This window comes from Vanessa cardui, chromosome 12, assembly GCF_905220365.1.
Source record: "Vanessa cardui chromosome 12, ilVanCard2.1, whole genome shotgun sequence".
NCBI classification, from domain to species: Eukaryota; Metazoa; Arthropoda; class Insecta; order Lepidoptera; family Nymphalidae; genus Vanessa; species Vanessa cardui.
Genome location: NC_061134.1, coordinates 9489161 through 9510867, shown reverse-complemented (window position 1 = coordinate 9510867; position 21707 = coordinate 9489161). Strand labels below are relative to the sequence as shown.

General features: G+C 32.9%; 2 protein-coding genes across 2 annotated transcripts; both read left to right on the top strand.

Moving 5' to 3' along the window:
• The first annotated feature begins 249 nt into the window (after positions 1 to 249).
• LOC124534502 (serine-enriched protein) lies at positions 250 to 20624 on the top strand. Its single transcript, XM_047110415.1, has 9 exons — positions 250 to 337; positions 1231 to 1424; positions 4434 to 4569; positions 5025 to 5063; positions 5724 to 5841; positions 17071 to 17228; positions 17654 to 17785; positions 18385 to 18567; positions 20386 to 20624. The coding sequence occupies exons 1-9, from the start codon at positions 299 to 301 to the stop codon at positions 20548 to 20550; spliced, it is 1164 nt and encodes a 387-aa protein (XP_046966371.1). The 5' UTR covers positions 250 to 298; the 3' UTR covers positions 20551 to 20624.
• A 379-nt stretch (positions 20625 to 21003) lies between these two features.
• Positions 21004 to 21402, top strand: LOC124534180 (leucine-rich repeat extensin-like protein 5). The gene has a single exon (XM_047109889.1). The coding sequence runs from the start codon at positions 21004 to 21006 to the stop codon at positions 21400 to 21402; it is 399 nt and encodes a 132-aa protein (XP_046965845.1).
• The last annotated feature ends 305 nt before the right edge of the window (positions 21403 to 21707 follow it).

Sequence of the window (21707 nt, the reverse complement as noted above, 5' to 3'; positions counted from 1 at the left end):
AAAAAGTTGGAATAACATTTTCAAATTATATATGCATACAAAGTATTCTAAAATTAAATTAAATGAAACTGCAATATATCCTTTTATATTTAAAGTTTGATAAATAAATCTCAAACTTCAATATATACAAATGCACAAAAAAGGCAAAATCGCTTGGGCCAAACATTATTTCATTTTCACTACGGCGACAGGAATTTCCTTCATTTCCCACTGTCAGTCGCTGTCTGAACTCCGCATTGAGAGGTCGTGTCTGAGAAACTGCTATTGAATATATTAATTTTTTATATAGTTCTTTAAAATGGATTTGACTATAACAAGACACTTTAGCTTGGACGAAGTAAGTTAATGAGTTTTTTTGTAGCTGGTGACTAAAATTTTCAACTGAATCTGTAGTTCTATTGCCTGAAAAATAATTTTGAAAAAAACTTTTTTTTATTAGTTATTTTATAAAAAAATATTTCGATTTCTATGAGATATTTTGCTTAGTTACTTACGTTCTATATAATACATATAGATAAATATACAAAAAAAATATTATGTAATTTCTTTCGCCGGTTTTTTTTTGGTTCTAAGTGTTTATTGGTAGTAGTGGATTTTTAATAATCAATATTAATTCATATTGTCTAATTTCATGTCATCTTATTCTGATTTTTTATTTGACTTTTAAATGAATAATCAAATTATTCTTCAGTGTAAAATCATTATAAACACTTCCTTAAAATTCTGTTAAAATAGCTTCAAGTTAATGGATATATATTTTTTTTATTTTAATTTAATCGCAATTAAAATTACATCATCAGCAAGCATAACTTTGAAACTTATTTTTTTAACTACAGTTGAAAATTAAAATTTTTAGAAAACAATAATATTTAAATAATGATTTCAACATAGATGAAATAGTTCCGATAAATGATGAATTTCTAACTCGAAGGGTTGGGTCAAAGCGAGATCCAATTATAGTAGCCAATTATTCGTTTGGCAATTTATCGAGCAGTCGCTAAATTTCATTGCTTTAAATAAATTAAAATTATATTTAATATGAAATATACATATTTCCTTTGACATAAAACCAAATGCAGTTAAATGCACTGCGGTTTTGTCACATTTCTCTTTCAAGCGTTAATTGTGTTTTAAATGTTCGTTTAATCATTTTTTTTTTTAATTTTATGGGTTACGGAGTTTACGCTAAATTAACTCGTACCTACTAATGATTTTGAAATTTGCTTTTAGTCGTCAATGCGAAGCGGAGCGCTAGTTGCAATGGAGGCGGAGCCCGACCTCAGTACCTTCGAGAACAAGTCAGGACTTGCTGAGGATATGAAGTTCCTTGCGTCAATGCCTGAACTCTGTGACGTCACGTTTCTCGTAGGCGACACGAGGGAACCGGTATGCGCTGTCAAAGCGGTACTGGCAGCTAGAAGTAGGTAAGAATAATAATAAAATAATCAAATTTTCCTCATTGTTTCTAAATTAGGCTAAATGTCAGTTTAGCAAGTCAGGTCTATAATAGGCGTACGTTTTTTTCATTGCCTATATTAAGAGCGGCTTTTTTTAATTGCAATGCAATATGAGATAGTTTAGTTGATTAAAAACATGAATCTTGACAACAATTACAGTTGTAGCGTCCATTACCAGAAAGTTACCATTTTTTAAATATTAGTGTTTCATTCATCTCGTGCTCTGTAGTGCTGGAATGTATTGTGAAGAAATATGCACCTATAGATGAAATTCTGGCCTTTGTTTTACTGAATAGTCTCATATTATGATGGCAAAAGCCCTAATAATTTAAGGGTTTTTAACCAGCAGTGTAGTTAGTATATAAACAGTACTTCACTTAAGAAAGAAAAAAATAAGTAACAGTTACTGTCAGATCTATTTAAATTCGAAAATCAAAAAGAAAAAGAATTATGCTAATATACATCTTGTGATATCGTATTTCATATCTGTTAGGTTAGCAGTTTTAAATACGACTTAAAAATCTACCTCATTTTTTTCATTCAAAGCTCGTGAAATTTCAGATTCGTCGAAAAGTATTTTTATGTGACCTTTTATATCAACGTAAAATAAAAATGGTCTTTCTTTTATCTGCCATTCGCTTCGACTTTATGAAACATAGCGAGACTTAAAAGGGCTTATAGATATAACTAGAACCTTTTAACACGTGTACTTAGGCGCTTTTTGTTCGAGTGTCTAAAGATGTCATCGAAGGTTAAGTGGGACTTACTCGTAAAACTAAGCCATAGTCGATGGGAAGGGAATGCTTTTGTAAAAAGTATACTTCTCTAGAGATATACTTCTACGTTAGGTATATAAGTCGTCACATTCGATAAATATTATATTTTGAGTAATTTCTTTATACAGATGATAGTTTCTTTTGGGCAATATATTTTTTTAGCAAAGAAAATAAATTATCAGCCTGTAAACTTCCCACTGCTGGGATAAGGCCTCCTCTTTCATTAAGGAGAGGGTTTGGAACATATTCCACCACGCTGTTCCAATGCGGGTTGGTGGAATGCACATGTGGCAGAATTTCGATGAAATTAGACACATGCAGGTTTCCTCACGATGTTTTCCTTCACCGCCGAGCACGAGATGAATTATAAACACAAATTAAGCCCATATATGTAGTGGTGCTAGCCTGGGATTGAACCCGCAATCATCGGTTAAGATGCACGCGTTCTAACCACTGGGCCATCTCAGCTCTGGCATATTTTTTAATAATTTCTTATAGCGTCTTACCACGGATTATTGGGAGTGTTAAGGTTATTTTAACAAAAAATCTATACACGAAAGTAGCATTCGGAACGACCGATTAATACATTTCTCGTAAGGTATCAATACTTTGGTGCATTTCCGGGAAAATAGGTTACCTGAAGGTTGAGATATCTGCGCTGTAAGCAATATTAAAATTCCTCATATCGCTTATATCCCACCAACTTTGGGAGTTGAAACATTATTTCCCTTCTGCCTGTACACCGTTCACAATGTAACACATCAATAATAAGTATTGCTCTTTTTTGGTAGAATATAATATGACGTCCTACCACGAAGTAACTTAAAAGTGTTTTTTATGCAATAAATACGCGGCCGGCGAATTAGCCACCTGATGGTAAGTGGTCACTACCGCCAATAAACATAACGCTGTACAAAATAATAACTATTCTTTACATTACAACAATCCGCCACCAACCTTGCTAGCTAAGATGTCTTGTTCCTTGTGCCTGTAGCTCGCTCCTCCTTCAAACCGGGATACAACAATATTAAGTATTGCTGTTTATCGGTAGAATATCTGATGAGTGGGTGGTACCTACCCCGATAGGCTTGAACAAAACTCTGAAATAAAAGTTGTAACGTTCAAAACACGGACTGCCCGATCCTTTAATGTTATTATTCAATAAGAATCCATGAAATTAATAATATGCAAATTTTTACCATCGACGAAATTGATACAAACCCGGCGCTTGCTTTAATATTAAATGTCAATTAAAATGTATGCTTTCCCGTAATTGGGTTTCAGATTCACTTCAGTCGAATAGTTCTTAAGCATGTTTATATTTGAATACATAATAATATACAGTTCTTACTTTGATTTTTAGGGTTCCGTAGTCTACTAGGAATTCTTATAGTTTCGTCATGCCGTCCGTCTGTCTGTCTTGGCTCGTTCTCCTCTGTTTCTGCACCGATTGCCACGAAAGTTGGTGGAGAGATGTACACTGATAATCCAAAAATTGTTTTTTAAAATTATCGAAAAATAATTATTTTTTACCCCCCCTCCCATACAGCGAAAAGTTAATTCGAAAAAAAATCGACTTACCCCATCGTTAAAAAGGTATCTTACGACCTATGAGTGTATTTGATACTTAAGTTCAACGACCAGACGTTCGACTTTAATTCGTCCGAGATAGGTTTCGTATTTCTTAAACAGTCAATTTAATATATTATTATAAGAGTTTATATTTATATGTATATACTTAACAATTACAGTTTTTTTGAAGTATTGTTTTGGTTTTTTAAACCAACACCAAGCAGGATATATTAATTTAAATAATTGTATTTAATTAACATGACTTTGTATTTTTTAAATGTTAAAAAAGAGTAACTACTGTGTGTCTTGCCGGTTCTTCTCGGTAGAATCTGCTTTCCGAACCGGTGCTAGCTTCACTTAATTGTAAAATAACGATTCAAAAGTGCTTGTAAAAGCCTACTTGAATAAAGTTTATTTTGATTTGATTGATTTGATTTAAACAAATCTCCACTGTTTTATTGGTGGGTTGTAGTGCGTGCCTCTAGTGTATTTTATTGGATTTATTCGACTCGCCTGCTTCACACATATGCAATTTCTATATCGACCCGGCTAAGCTGGTAATTTTAATCGAAGACATGTTATTGATCTTACACGTTTAATGGGAATAATCGAAACGTAAAAATTACAGAGTGTTTCAAAAAATGCTTTATCAAGCACCAAGTCCTCAAAGGAAGAAGGAACCGGCGCCGAGGGAAAACAAACTACGATTGTTCTTGAAACGATCATCCGAGCCTCTCTTGAACCTCCAAAATGCTGCCCAGCAGGTACTGTTATATATTCATCATAATATTCATTAAATCAAATCATTAGACTAGAAATGTTATATCAACTAAACGTAATATAATCGTACGACCAACCCAAAGTATTATGTTATTTGGAAAATCATTCAGAAGATTTAATGACTATAATTTATATAAAGCAATAATTTCAATAGTAATAATTTGTATAGGATTTAATTATATGTATTGATATAAGTGAATTTGATTATGGATAAATAACAATAAAGAGCTACGTTAGAATATTATCGACTGGGATTCTAGGTGAAAGCTGACTTATATTACTTTTTGTAAAAAATATATTGGAGGAACGTAAAATTTAAAATTCGAATTAAGAGTATTTTTTTAATGTCTATTCAAAAAAGTTTTTAATAAGGATTTAATTGTCTCGTTTAAAGAATTAAAATTTATAACGAATTATATTTTTACCATGTTTACTCCAGAGATCGACTTTCGCGCAGCAATTGGCTCCAATACAAGAGGTAAATCAAAATTGACGGTGTGGTAGGAGATTTGTATTAAAATGGGTTGAAATATTTCATGTTAATTCACTTTTTACTAAACACAATTGAAAGTAGTTTATAAGTTACTTCAATATTGTACAGATTGGATTTCTTTGGATTTCATATTGATACTGTTATATTGCATGTTGTACTTTTTCTTTTCAAACTCAAATATGACGGGACGTTTTATTATTTGAAATTGTATTGTTAATTTTAAGGGTTTTATTTATTTCTTATTTACGTGTCAGATCATATTTCATCTCTTATACTTACGCACATGTTTAGCACCAAAGCATGTTCTAACTGTGCTTAATTATTTAGGCACAGGATTTTTTTCAAATATATTTAATGCTTCTTACAATAAATGAATTATTATGAAACATTTTTCCTTATTTTGCAGTTCAATCTTATAGAACTATTTCATTGATATCTTTTAATAACACATAATATATGTTACAATTAGGTTCATTTATCAATTTCATTGAAATTTTATCAATTCCTTATTTGGAACACTATATATATAATTTATTGTTATTCACAAGGCTGTAAAATGATTACTGCCTGCATTTATGTTACGTGATTTTGATATGCTAATATGTCATATATCACACAGTTATCAAAGGTTATTTTCCCGTGCAGCCTTCATCGCAGCAGCATCAGACGTTGATCATTGAAGAATTCGAACCGGATGTATTTCGTCAGCTGATTGAATACATCCACACCGGCTGTGTCACTTTACAACCAAGAACGCTTTTGGGTAAGTAGAATTTGATACAGTATTAATTTAATTCATAGATGGTAAAACAATTGGTAGATAGAACGCTCGGAACATTCAAGCAAAGTAACAACAAAACAACAACAGCCTATAAGTTTCCCACAGCTGGGCTAAGGCTTTGAGGAGAAGGTTTTTGAAAATTTCCACTACGCTGTGCCAATGCGGGTTAGTGTAGCAGAATTTTTATGAAATGAGACACATTCAGGTTTCCTACGAAATTAAGCACATGAATATTCTGTACCAATCAAATTAAACACAGGCAGTAAATACACAAATTCTGAATTGGAAGTTGCAAATTTATTTGAAATATTTTTTGATAACATACCTAATAAAATAACATCTCATTTAAAATCATCTACATTAGATACAGCTAGATTATTAAATAAAAATGTTTCTAAATGCTTTATTGACTTTTCTTTTGAAACAGTTTCTGCAATAGATGTTATAAAAGTATTTAAAACACTAAATATTAAAAAAACTAACGACGTATAGGGCATTTCGGTAAAATTCATAAATAACATCATACATATTGCTCCGTATATAGCAGTAATTTTTAACAAGAGTTTGGACACGGGTTCATTTCCTAACTTGTTAAAATGTAGTTAAGTCTTACCACTTTTTAAGAAATAGAAGCGATCCCAGTAATTACAGGCCTATTTCAATACTCCCATCTTTAAGTAAAATTTTTGAAAAAAATATTTTTAATCAACTTCTTATCTATTTTGGTACAAATACAATTTTTCATAGTGAGCAATTTGGTTTTACAAGAGGTCGATCAACAACTGATGCGGGAATTGCGCTTCTTAAGCATATTTACGATGCTTGGGAGAAATCACAGAATGCTATTTGAGTATTCTGTGATTTATCTAAAGCATTTGATTGTGTAGAACACGAGACGCTTCTTTATAAGCTCAAATATTACGACGTTAAAGGGCTCTTGATCTCATTGCTTAATACTTAAGTCGAAGAATCCAGCAAGTTTTAATTAATGGAATAAAGTCTACTGGATCTACGTTAAAAATGGGTATTCCACAGGGTTCAATTTTGGGTCCCTTTCTATGTCTAGTATATATAAATGACCTTCCTTTTTTTGTTATATTTTTGTTATATAAAGGTATTTGTGATATAGTATTGTTTGCTGGCGATACTTCACTGATTTTTAAGGTTGACAGGAAAAAAACTGACTATGTCGATGTGAACGGTGCATTATCACAGATACAAGATTGGTTTAAAGTAAATAATTTGGTTTTGAATACTCAAAAAACAAAATGTGTAGTTTTAACCCTACCCAATGTTAGAAAGCAAAATTATAATATATCTATAAGCGGTGGCCCGCTTGATGTAGCCGATACTACGGTGTTCTTGGGAATAGAATTGGATTCAAGACTTCAGTGTAGTGCCCATTTGTCGTCCCTAACAGGAAGACTCAGCTCCGCAGCATACGCGGTCAGAAAAGTTAGACAACTAACTGATATAGATACCACTCATTTAGTTTATTTTGGTTATTTTCACAGTGTTATGTCATATGGCATATTACTTTAAGGTAACGCTGCATATATTGAATCTGTCTTTATTTTACAAAAGAGAGCAATCCGGTTTATTTATAATCTTGGAGTTTCCGACTCCGCAAAGTCAATAAATCTTTCTTGGGGCATGGTAAGCATTTCTATAATAAAATTCCGCAGACATTTTTAACTTTGCCGTCTCGTAAATTCAAATCGTTTATAAAAAATACATTGGTAAAAAAGGCGTATTATTCGATACAAGATTTTGTAGATGATAAAAAAGCGTGGAATTAATTACCTATTGACTTCCAGGCAGGATATATTAATTTAAATAACATATATAATTTAAATAAAATTGTATTAGCTAACATGACTGTATTTTTTTAAATGTCGAAAAAGAGTAACTACTGAATTTCTTGCCGGTTCTTCTCGGTAGAATCTACTTTCCGAACCGGTGGTAGCTTCACTTAATTGTTAAATGACGATGTAAAAGTGCTTGTAAAAGCCCACTTGAATAAAGTATATTTTGATTTTGATTTTTGTGGTGCTTGCATGAGTTCTACGTTCTGTTTTTGGGCCATCTTGGCTCTCAAGTGAAGTAAAGAAAGTGAAAAAAATGAAAAGCGAATTTCCCGGTTGAACGAAATTATGCGTCTTCTTATTAAGAAGTCAGTAATTCATAATAATCAGAGTGACTTCACTTTTGGCGTATCGTAGAAAAAGCGCCTTCCATCTTTTTTTTTATAATCTGAATTTTAATCGTTTCAATATTTACTCAGGGCTGGATCAGCTTAAATAAACTTCAATCTCAAAATCAATTTGGGAAATCAAATAAGCGAAATCAATAGCTTTCAGTTATTATACATTTTTTTCCGTAAGCAGACATAGTTGTTTTAAGTATTTCCAATAGCCATAAGGTAATCGTTTATTAAAAAACTAAAGCGCTTGAAGCCGCTTTGACAGAAAAAAATCTTTTTGATAAATCTGTTTTGTTTGAATTTATTACTGTAACTTGAATTCGACCATATTTTTTACTTTCATAATAATAAAGACGCGTATTATTCATACATAACAACACAAGTCTGTAAATTTCCCACTGCTGAGCTACGGACTCCTCTGTCTTTGATGAGAAGGTTTGGAACAAACGTGGTGGAAACCACGCTGTTCCTATGCGCTTTGGTGAAATACATATGTGTATTTATTATGGCAGAATGTCTATGAAATTAGACACATGCAGATTTCCTTCACCGCCGATCACGAGTTGAATTATAAACACAAATTAAACACATGAAAAATTAATACATAGTTGTATTGAATTTCAAAACATAAATCAAATATATGTAATAAATTGCAATACAAAACCGAATTGAGATTAAAATTTCACGCACTTCAAAGTAAATGAAATTTGGGAGAGAAATGAAGAAATGGATCTCAAGACTCAATTTCCGATTTAACGGCGAAGGGTGCGATTTTATTGCCAGTATTCTAGTTTTATAGCGGGAACAAAATGAAATTTCTTTCCTAACCTTTCAATTAAGACGTCTTATGGAACTGTGAGTACTACTTCAGAAATAGGAAAATGATTTCATCAAAGTTTATTATTGGAAAAATTGTCGTTTTATTGCATTATTAATTGATTTTCTTAACCGGGAAATATTACTTGGAAATTTATCGATTTGATTTAAATATAAGATGTTACTGACATGCATCTGTTTTGTATTAAACAATATAATTAAATATATTTCTTGTATATTTAATGGTATTATTAAATTAAGTTTTGTTAGTCCAGTGAAAAAAAAAACGTTTAAGTTAGCGGAATATAGCACATAGCGCAGTTAAACTCGAGCAAGTATTATTAGGTATTGTTGTACTAGCTAAATCTTTTGAATATAATTTTGATGTAAATTTATATACATTAAATTAAATTATTCCATAGCGTAGTATTTAAAGAATCAATATCAATAACACTTTCTTTTTTTAATCAGAACCGAAAGTTAGAAATATTTACTTATATGTTCTGGATTCAGGCAGATTTCAAATCCAGTGTTCGGTTTTTCTGACGAAAAGTTCTCAGTATCGGCCCGGTTTTTAGGGATTTTGGAAGTCTATATATTCCCATGGCTTGGAAAGCGCCAGCACACTATGCTGGTCTCCTTTGAGATTGGCCGCGGAGATTGAAATCGGTTGGGAAACACGGTCATCTTACTTATGCTGTTTTAGCGCGTATATAAAGTTTATATTTCATTCAAAATTGTACTTTAACTCTTTAAGTTACAGTCCAAAGTATTATTGTAGAAATAAATATACCAATATAATACTAAAATTGGTGAATATAATAATTTTATCAATAAACAAGTTAGACTAGTATTGGATTAGAGATTATATTAGGTATACCTAAGTAAGTTAAGACGGCACTTAACTAGATTAAAGGTTTGCTACGAACTAACTCAATCGATTATCGGATAATGTTGCTTCGCATCACACTTTGATGTTAGGATGATGGAGTAAATCTTCTTATACGTCTTACATAATGATGTTTTTTTTTTTTGTTAAAGGCATAAAACGTACTTTTAATCAACATAGCTAATTGTTATTCTGGAAAAATTGGAGATGAATAACAAAATAAAAAGTACGTATTCATATTGATGTTATAAATATAATAGAGGATATTGTTCCAAAACTATTCGTTTTAATTATAATATTTTAAATTTCAAAGAATCTTTCCATATATAAGCGAATATGAATGGTACAAATAATGTTAACATATACTACTAAACTAAAATACGCAACTAATTATGGAATAAGCAAGTAAGGTTAAAGGTACTTTAGTAGTGTACGTATATCAGAGTTTATTAATCGCACAATATGAATTTATGATTTTATGTCATCTTCAAGCTTTGTATTTGTATACAAAGCTTTTTGTTTGTCTGGCAGAACTTATGTTAGATGTGCGAAAACATAAACAGTATACGAATCCTCTCTATACAAATACTTGTCTTTCGCAAGAGTTGAATTTACAATGTTTGGCGGATATGTAAACAGAAACTACATCTAACTATGCAGTATCTACAATCTGCATCATTGAAATGTACTGAAATTAAGTTTAAAAAATTACTAAATATTTCTATTAATTTTATCATTTAACAAATTTTCAATGAAAGCAAAATAATTTTTCTTTAACGAATATCGGAACGGCGAATACTATCAAAGAATCTTTGCAAAATAATTAACAGCTTTCATTGAACTTTTAAGCTCCGGGCTGCTTTTGGCAAGAAATTGACAGTGAAATAATTACGACAAAATGAATACTTTACATAAAAAAAAAAGAACGAAACCATTTATCACTTTTTACTCCCTTATTTGACAACCATTTTTTTTTGTTTGACAGCTCTAATCGACCATCTTTGCTTATCAATAAAATAACTTAGAAATGACAGTAGATTTTTTATCAATTAAATAACTTGGTCAAGTCAGTACAAAAATGAAATTTTCAAACATGCAAGTTTTTCTTCAATCTTCAATAATGACAGTGACGTAAAAACAAAAATGATCATGAAATAAATGAAGTTTGTCATTGTTGAAACTACATAATTAGCCTATTTCGAAATTCAGTCCGAAATTCGGTCCGAATGTACTTTTCATCAGATGTATTATATGTAGTATGTAGAGTATATCTTTCCATGTGTTATATCTACACGAGCAAGGCATTTTATTATAAGAATATATCAGCATTTTAATGTTAAAGAAATATGCATAGCATAATCCTCTTTGCTGTCGCTCGTGAGATTAGATTCGAAATATCACTCGGCACTTGCAAGTTCTCTCAAGATTGTATGTAATTCATGCACGAAATAAATACGTGGAAATAGCAGTTCAAATGGCTGCTCGGATTTGAGATTTCTATAATCTTCTGGAATAGGGAGAGTTCAGTTTTAGTATACAGTGTGTTCTACTTGGGATCGTTCTCCTAAGATCTATGAATCTATTAGAGCTGTCTATATGAACAATGTCATAAGGCATTATGTCTTACAAAAAGACTTTTGTAATTTACTCAACCAACAATTAGGTCTTTAATAATGTTCATTGGCAGTATAGATTTTTTTCGTTTGACATACTTTACTTGTTTTCCGGAATGATCTGGAATAAGTTAGTACAAGAATAAAATCCTTTATCATCGTTACGTTGTTTGCATTTCCAACATTAACCTATCACTTTCGAAGTTCTTGCTACTACTAATACTTAATAAATATAATTATGATGATTACGCTGGATTTAATGAAGAGAGCTGACATGGTCCTGTGGTGAGAACGTGTTCATCTAAATCCGATGACTTCGGGTTCAAACCCAGGCAAACACCACTATACATATGTACTTAATTTGTGTTTATAATTAATCTCATGAAGGAAAACATACACAACACAACGTGAGAAAACCTGCATGTTTCTAATTTCATCGAATTCACATGTGCATTCTATCAACCCGCATTGGAACAGCGTGGTGAAATATGTTTCAAACCCTTTCCTTAGTGGGTGAGGAGGCCTCAGTCCAGCTGTGGGTTATTTACAGGCTGTTACTGAACTTTTACTGTACGCTGGATTTATTATAGTGTATAAGACGTGCAAATCTAGGTACTATTTCTATTCTCATACACTGATAATTCCACGAGACAGCATATCCGATACAATTGACAATAGTTTTGAAATAGAAGCAATGGACTTGCTTTCCGAGACAAGTGACAGCATAACTTCTAGACTTCGAGTCGCTGAGTATTTTCTGACCCAATTTTCTGACTTTTTATCAGCTCGGCGTTTGATACTCATTTGATACTCATCGTCATTAAACCAACGAGGCAGAAATATAATATGGCTATAATTAAAATATAGCCTTCTTAATTAACTGTCCATTCATTATAATTAATACCCTTGATCATAACCGTATACTATTTATTTCGTTACGATGAGATAATGCTTTATTGCAATTTCGTGGGTTTATTATAGCGATATCGTATTACGATAAGATTATATGATACGATTTTATTAACTCAATTCGGAATATATATTTATTATTTTTATTTTATGCTTTTTAACTAACTGAATGATCTAACTTGACATGTGTATAAGATTTCCACACTTTTTCAACCGACTTCATAAAGGAGAGGTTATCAATTCATCTGTGTTTTTTTGTTTAGTTAGTTCTTCTTTTTTCCAAATATAATAATAACTATAACTACGTTATATAATCGTAAACCGACTTTTAAGTAGTCTTATATTTTGCATTTCATTTTACTTAAGAGGACTCTATAAATATTTTGAATACGAAATTATTTTTATTACTTTTTAGTGCAAATTATTTTTTAAAATAGAGTTTTATTTAAAGTCGGTTTTTCTTTTTGTTATTTTTTTTATTTATCTCTATTATGTCTATTACCCAGATGACTTCTATATAAACTTTGAAACTGTATTTTCTCTGTATTAGACCAAAAATATGTCTATAGATTAAAACAACGTCCAAAACTTTGTGAAAGTAGAAAAATATCTCTGAGAAGATTAATTTACTTAAAGAATTCACAATAAATTAGAATATTTTACGATCGTATCGAAACTTTAATGAAAGAATTTCCATACTTTAGTCTTTGTTATTTAAAGTGGAAATACTCATCTCTTTATAACAGTGGATTTTTGAAAGAATTTATAAATAATAACTCGATAATGAATAAAAATAATGAAACAGCTTTATTTATTCCAAGAACATAAATTGTAACCAACAAATTTAGTAACTTAAAGTAAATTGAACTATTTTTTTTTGTGGACCTCCTCAGGGTAAAAGCCTTCTCCAAAGAATTCCATTTGGTTCTGTTTTTGGAAGAGGTCATCCAGTCATTTCCTGCGTAGGTCACAATCTTGTCCTGCCGCCGAGCGAACTGGCGACCTCTCCTCTTAGCGCCAGACGGTTCTTTCCATTTCGTGATGTTGATAGTCCAACGACTGTCATCATCTCGCCACACAAAACAATCCCATTAATAACTCAATACAATCCCATTTTTTATTTTCACAATCATGATTCAGTAATTCTTTCTATAAATTTTTAAAAAAGTTACTGAGTCTTATCTATTAAATAGCATTTTGTATAGGCTTAAAATAATCTGCTTTTCTTGCTAAGTCTACACTTATTAGTCTTGTGTTTTAAAAGGATGTCTCAATTATGGAAATTTTCTTGCTACGTAGTTATTATACTAATTGCGCTTAGTCTGTTGAAATAAATTGTTCACTGAATAAGCGTGAGGGATGTAAATTATATGATTCGTTTCATTTATTTGATATAATATGATATGTTTACAATTAAAAACCTAGATGTAGGTATATAAATAAAATAGCCGTTATTGCTGCTTCTTTTTTTTACAATACTTGGTACATGCCTACTTCTGATTTACACTATACCTAAACTATATATTAATATAAAATAAATATACATTGTTTTTCTAATTTACATTAAAGTGATCGGCAACTGGTAGCTTTTGTTGAGCAGCTTGTCTGTCGACAAAGGCCCCCTCTAAAGATTTCCAGCTAAACCTGTCTCTTGCTAATCATATTGGACCAGCTATTTTCCGCAAGTCATCTTCCCATCTTTTGTTTTGTCTGCCTCTGCTTCTTTTTCCATTCTGGATACCATTCTGTTACTAACCTATTCCATTTTTCTATCTTTTTTTCTCGACATATGTCCCGTCCAACGCCATTTAAGCTGCCTGTAGGCTAGATGTAGGTATATAGTAATATATATAAAAATTAATAACTTTCTTTCTCTCTTTCTTCTAAGGTATCTTGGAAGAGTAATATATAGATAAGGTCAAGTCGGATACATCTTTCTTGAATGTTACTCATATATGTGTTTACTGGTGTACAATAAAGAGTCATTTGATTTAATGTTTCCTTCATAATTGTTGGTAACTATTTAGGTTTAATTTTTGGCCCGATCAATTTTCCTTTACAGTGTTATCTTGGAAAGCACACGTTGTTGTTAGTTCTTTGTTTGAATTGGCCTGATCAATATTCCTCTAGAGTGATACTTCCGAAAATACACAGAGTTGTTCTTTGTTTGAATTATATTCAATTGTATGGGATGGATAGTGTTAAATGCACGCGCAAATATGTGTGCAGACTTTTTGCACAATATCAAATGATGTTGATCTCTATTTATAACTGTTTAAAATCATATGTCAATTTAGCGAATTTATAATTGTATGTTTTTTGCTAAAATATTTCTTTTAATATTTGTTAGATAATTTGAAACTGTTTAAGGCGCTTTTGTTAAAGAGCTCCACGTAATTGTCAAAATATACTAGTAAAAAAGTATAACTTTGTATAAAGTTTTTAGTAGACTCACTTGACATCGTATAGTTTTGAACAAAGACTTTCATGTCATAATATAATGCATTTATAATATAACGTTTCATGTGCAGAACGAAAGGCTTTCCTTTATGCATTCTCCTGCTTTTAATTACTTTAGAGTATAACTTGATTAGTCGCAGGCAACAGACAGCCGGCCCTAAGTGCTCTGTACGTATTTTCCAACTTTGTATTTCTCGGTTGAGATTTTTATTTAATTTTCATTTTAATTCTGTAAAGCCTTGTCACTGTCGATTCGTTAAAATCGGATTTTAATCAAGTTGCCTGTAAAACGAGATTGAAACGAGATCTTCTTTTACTTTATATTTTTATTTACAAGTACTTTTTTATGTAATAGCCGTTAATAAAAGTAATCATTACATAGTATAAAACAAAGTCGCTTACCGCTGTCCCTATGTATGTTTAGATCATTAAAATTACGCAACGGATTTTGATGCAGGTTTTTTTTTAATAGATAGAGTGATTCGAGCGGAAGGTTTTTGTACATAATACATGGATAATATAGTTAAAACACTGATAATTTTAGTGTCTAATGTGATGTCGTAAATAATCAAATTCTGTAGTATTTTTAGTATCAGTATTGCATCCGTGCGAAGCTGCGGCGGGTCGCTAGTAATCAATAACATTCTTATTTTTTGTGTACCCAGCTTTATACAAATGAGTCAAAACCGTTTTGTGGTCAATTGCCAGTTCTTCAGCTACATCGTAACTACTAATATGCCGATCATGCTCCACTTTTTCAAAAATGGCATCAATTTTGTCGACCAGAGCGAGATGCATCTTTGATATCAAAATTTCCGGCTTGAAAACGCTTAAACCAAACTTGCGCTACTCTCACAGATACTGTATGGATCATCAGGTCCATAAACATCAAAAATTTTTTTCGCGGCTTGAGTTGCATTTTTACCTTTTTTATAGTATAATTTTAAAATGTATCGATTTATATATGTACATACAATACGAATTATAGGGATGATAAAAATCATGGAAAGATCAAATCAAATCAATTTTATTCAAGTTAACTGCACAATGAAGCGTTTCTGAATCGTCGATATTTAAATACCTACTCCTTGATCCTCGTTGATTTCCCAATGGGATATGTTATATTGATTGTGTATATTTCGTTTGGGAAAAAGAGATTTATTTGCCAGTTTGTCACGGTAGAATATTCCTTCTTTCCTTAATATTCAATTTAATCGTGGAATATATCAATTAAGCCTGTTTGTATTATTTTTATTGTAATTACAGGCATGGGTATGTAAATATAGGCATAAGAGACGTATTTCGTAGTTCTCAAGGTCGTTTTGTGCATTGGCGATTTAAGGGTTGGTTTATATTTTTATTACGTCAATGCGTATTGACGCAGATTACCCGTCTTAATATTACTTATTCAATAATCGATAAATCTATTTAAGTTTTAATTTTAATTCGTTTAATTATGATTAAGTCGGTAATGAGACGGGCAGTTATTTACTATGGGGAATATTTGTAAAATAAATATTTTTTTTATATTGTTAATTTTTGTTTATGTTTTCTTCACACAGTAACTTTATATTTTATTCAGAAAAACGTATATTTTAAATCTTACTTACAATTTTTCCGACCGACGATTTTTAAGAAGAAAACGTGATAACATAATTATATTCTCGTATGTATATACGTTTTCTTAATAATTCTAAATAAATTTAGTTTTTAATTAATATGATTATTATTTGAGATCAGCGCAGAATACTTACATCTTCCATTCATATTATTTCCTCAGGAAATATTTTTGATATTTTCAGACGTATTATAGGGTTGGCATCTAAGTGATCGCCGATTTTGTGGATAGGTGGAGCTTCTTTTGTTTTGTGAAAGTTGTCAAAGCACCAAGCAAGCAAGCAAGTTATATTTTTTTCTAATTGTTTAGACTTCTCACTTTAATTTAGTAAAAATATATATCGATTAGTGCCTTAGTTTTGTTTTTATTCCAATTAAAAATTAGAAGAACAGGACATGCACTTCAAACATATTTTATTGTATTATACGTACGCCTCGAAATGAAGCCTTGGAAGAAAGGCAGTGTCAAAATTGGATTACCAGATTTCGTTCTGGTGATTTTTCATCGAAAAATGCTCAACGATTTGGCCGCCGAGTCGATGATACCCATATCAGGGCCGTTACCGATTCAGATCATCATAGCACATGTGATATTGAGCAGAAGCTCAATGTATCGCACACATGCATTAAGAATGTTTGGATAATTACTAATTGTCTATCTTTCTTATTATTCGTCACTATCATTTCTTATTTTTACGTTTTAGGTGTAATGAACGCTGCTGACTACTATGGGCTGGACGAACTAAGACGAGCTTGCGCTGGTTTCGTTCAATGCTGCATCACCGTGGATACCGTTTGCGCCTTGTTAGCCTCCGCAGAGAGATACATTCAATACAAATGTACGAAATCCTTGGTTCAGAAGGTAAGGCGTAAATGATATTTATAATTTTCTTCCTTACCTAATTCATTCAGTCGTAATTTCTAGAAAGTAAATAAATTTTTCCTCGTATTATTAATTTCGATTTCACTATTTATGTTCTATTAATATTAATATAGTGTTTAGTTGGTTTATTATACTATTAGCTTGCTTTAGTCAAGCAAAATTTATACTGTAATTATAGCCTAAAAAACCTACAATCCAATTTTACCCCCTCGAGGGGTGAATTAAAAAAAGTAGTCTATGTCTTTCTGGGATATCTTATCTTACAGATGGTTAATTAAATTCAATAAATTCAGCACTTAAAACGTCAATAGGTAACAGATAGAGTTACTTTCGTGTTAATAATATTATAGAGATATTATATACTTTGGAAGTGAAAAATACCTAATATTCATGATTGTTTTTAGGTTCTGGAGTTCGTAGATGAACACGGTAACGATGTTCTAAATTTGGGCTCATTCACTCTGCTGCCGCAGCATGTCGTCAGGTTAATATTAGCAAGAGATGAGCTCCGAGCAGACGAATTTACCAAATTCCAGGTAAGAATGAAAACTAATAATATATCATCATCATTACATTACATTACATACATTACATTATTAAAACAAAATTGATAAGCGACTAATGTCTGTCCCTATGTATGCTTTAAATTAAAACGGTTTTTCTCAATAGATAGAGTGACTCGAGAGGAACTTTTTTTTGTAAATAATACGTGGTCAATATAGCTATACTATATACTATATTTAGTATCAGCATTGCACTCGTGCGAAGCCGGGTCTGGTCGCTAGTTATTTTATATTTAATTTGTTTAAATATTCATAAAAAATAACACTCTGTTAATATTCTACTGTTACTCTTAGTCCTTCTCCCCGCTTCAGTATAGATTTCGATCATACTTAACCACACTATTCCAATAAGATTACATGTAGCTAAATTGCATGGGACACTTACGATATTTCGCTCCTCAGCTCTGTACGAGACGAGTAAAAACTATGCTAGCTTTGCTATAAGCTTAATCTACAACCTTTAAGATTCTTCTTCAATATTTTATTGTTATTATGTAGTTAGATATTAAATGCAAAATATAAACTGCACTGTATCTGTTATATGTAGATTTTTTAATATATTGTTCTTTTAGGCGGCTTTAATGTGGAGCAAGAAATACTGTGATACAAATCAGAACATGAATTTAAAGGATGTGATTGGTAATTTCCTGGAATACATCCAGTTTCATAAGATTCCAGCGAACGTATTGATGAGGGAAGTTCATCCACTCGGTCTGGTGCCGTATTCCATCATCATGAATGCTTTGGCTTATCAGGTTCGTAACGTTATAGTTCTTTGTATTATTAATAAAGCAGGATAGCTAGATAATCTCATAATGGAAGTGATTAAAAGTAATCCAATAATGGATTCGAAGTATGAAAAGCTATCCATGCAAAGTTCTTCATTGAGTAAGAACTATTTAGTGTTCTTCGCAGAATATCACAAAATTTATTCGTCTTGATTTATTTACTCTAGACTATTGAAATTGTTTTAAAATTCCTAAAATGAATACTAGAATATTATTACTTTTATGACTACTCCAAGTGTTGTTCACACCTATAAAGATGTATCACCTCGAATGTCACCCATATTAAATATTTTATTTTTTATAATAGACCGGGAGATGATAATGACAAAATATTTGGTCATTTGTTCCAGTATGGCGGTTCTTCATGGGTCTAATTACGTAAAGGCAAAAAGGAAAATGATGATCATACCGCTCGCACCGGCGGCCCAATCGCGTGGGCTTTAATCGAACGTGTCGGAAAAATAACGAGTGTCGAACGATTTGTTCCACAAAAATGCTTGTATTTTCAGATAGTCGAAAAAAAAAACGCAGTAGGCGGTAGCGTAATGCCATACTTCTCGGGTGTGGCCTACCGCCCGCCATACCGACGCGACTACATTAATTTTAATAGAACAATTGAACCATTTGTACCATTCTAATTTTTGGATAGCTAATTATCGTCGAGTTGCCATTCACGAAAATCACCTTGCCATACTTTTCCGACAGTTCCCAGTGGGCGCCATACCACTGCAAGGAGTAATTTTTTTTTTGGCCGAACAATTTGTACCACCATGAAACTTTTTTTAACACTTCCCTGTACGATCATAAATAGAAGTCTGATAATGCCATACCTGTGGGAGGCGGCTAATGTGAACAATATTTTTTCAAAATCCTAAGATTTTATTCGTAATTCGAACGATTTGTACCAGTATTGCATTTGAATTCTTGGAAAGTATATGGCAAAATGTGACGGTTTTTATTTTTCCCATACTTCTAGTAGGGGGGAAAAGTGCTACCATACTTGAAATACTTATTTATTTAACACCTTCTTAAAATACGACTGTAAAACACGTAAAATTATTTTTTACATCATAGCATCATTATATTCTCGTCATCGTTCGAATTACGAATAAAATCTTAGGATTTTGAAAAAATATTGTTCACATTAGCCGCCTCCCACAGGTATGGCATTATCAGACTTCTATTTATGATCGTACAGGGAAGTGTTAAAAAAAGTTTCATGGTGGTACAAATTGTTCGGCCAAAAAAAAAAATTACTCCTTTGCAGTGGTATGGCGGCCACTGGGAACTGTCGGAAAAGTATGGCAAGGTGATTTTCGTGAATGGCAATTCGACGATAATTAGCTATCCAAAAATTAGCCTGGTACAAATGGTTGAATTGTTCTATTAAAATTAATGTATTCGCGTCGGTATGGCGGGCTGTAAGCCACACCCGAGAAGTATGGCATTACGCTACCGCCTACTTTGTTTTTTTTCGACTATTTGAAAATACAAGCATTTTTGTGGAAAAAATCGTTCGACACTCGTTATTTTTCCGACACGTTCGATTAAAGCCCACGCGATTGGGCCGCCGGTGCGAGCGGTATGATCATCATTTTCCTTTTTGCCTTTACGTAATTAGACCCATGAAGAACCGCCATACTGGTACAAATTACCAAATATTTTGTCATTATCATCTCCCGGTCTATAAGTGTTTAGTGATAAGTCGATGGTGTAAATTTTTACAATAAACAATAAATAAATGAAATAAGGTATAGTGGAGTGCTGAAAACACTAATGTTGCAGGCAGACCCGGCCAGCGTAGATCCAGGCAAGCTATCCCCGGCGCGAATCCGGCGCGCCGGCCGCTCCATGTCGGTGCAGTCCTCGCTCGACCCCTACGGCTCCAACACCACGCTGTCCTCGACCGGATCGAGCGATGGGCCGTCATCTGACTCTCGGCACAACTAACGCGAGGGGAACGTCCCCCGTCCCGCGCCTGATCCCGTCCCCGGACCCTCCAACGCACCCACCGCACCTCTACCAGATAAGCCTCCCGAGAAACTTGGACTCTTTTCCTCGATAAAGCGTGCTGCGAGCAAAAAGTTCGGTGACCGTCGTTCTCCGACTCCTAAAACGCGAGAACCACGGTCGAAGTCGGATTCTATAAAGCATGCAGCTCTGACGAGACAGATTTCTGAGACGGTGGCAGCGTCGGGAGATCCAACATTCGAACGTTGTACGCCTAGGAAACGTGACAGTGAAACAGAATTTCCAGTCAGGAAGTCGGCTTCGGAAATATCTGAAAGTTTCCCGTTTGTTAGAAGAGCTCTCGCTGAAATCGAAAACGGACTTAATTATTTCAGGAGATCTATAACTTCGGATGCGACTGAGCCCAAAATAACAGTGCAAAAAGCTGATCAAATGAACACAACAGTAGTAGTTGTGCCGGCAGCTGAAGACGATCGTCCAGCATCACCACCACCAATGACTTTAAAAGAAAGGCGTGGCTCCAGAGGTTCACCCTGTGCTAATCTCCCACCTCTCATGATACCATCGATGACACCGGAACCATCTCCTGGCCGTTTGTCACCGAGTCGGATTTCACCACAGCGACCAAAGGAACCAGCTTCAGCACCGGCAATAGGCAATCCGCCGAGGAGAACCCGGACGCGATCTGAAATGCCTCCAGATCCACCGCCGCGTTCGCCCGAGACTCCTCGCCCAGCATCCGTGTCTCCGAAGCATACGTTCGCTTTCAAGATTGTCTTAAAAAAAGTAGAAAGTACGCCAAATACATCGTTCGATCGACCGGAACAATGAGAGTACCTCCTCTAAGCGCGCCGCCGTTCGGTGGTGGAGTACTCGAGGTTATAACGCGCTTTTCTCCTTTCTCTAGTAAAAGCTAGCATAGATTAGCTAGGCACGGACAGAATATCCGTGAATAAATAATTTCTAAAATCTAGATGGCTGTTGAAATCGACTTTCTATTCTTATGAAATTAAGGGGCGGGCCCTTTTGTATATTGATGTTCTAGATGGAATGATGGAATGTGTTAATCGTAATCAATGTCTTTATTTCGTAATTAATACTTCTGAATATAGAGTTAATTTGAAATTTTCTAGTGG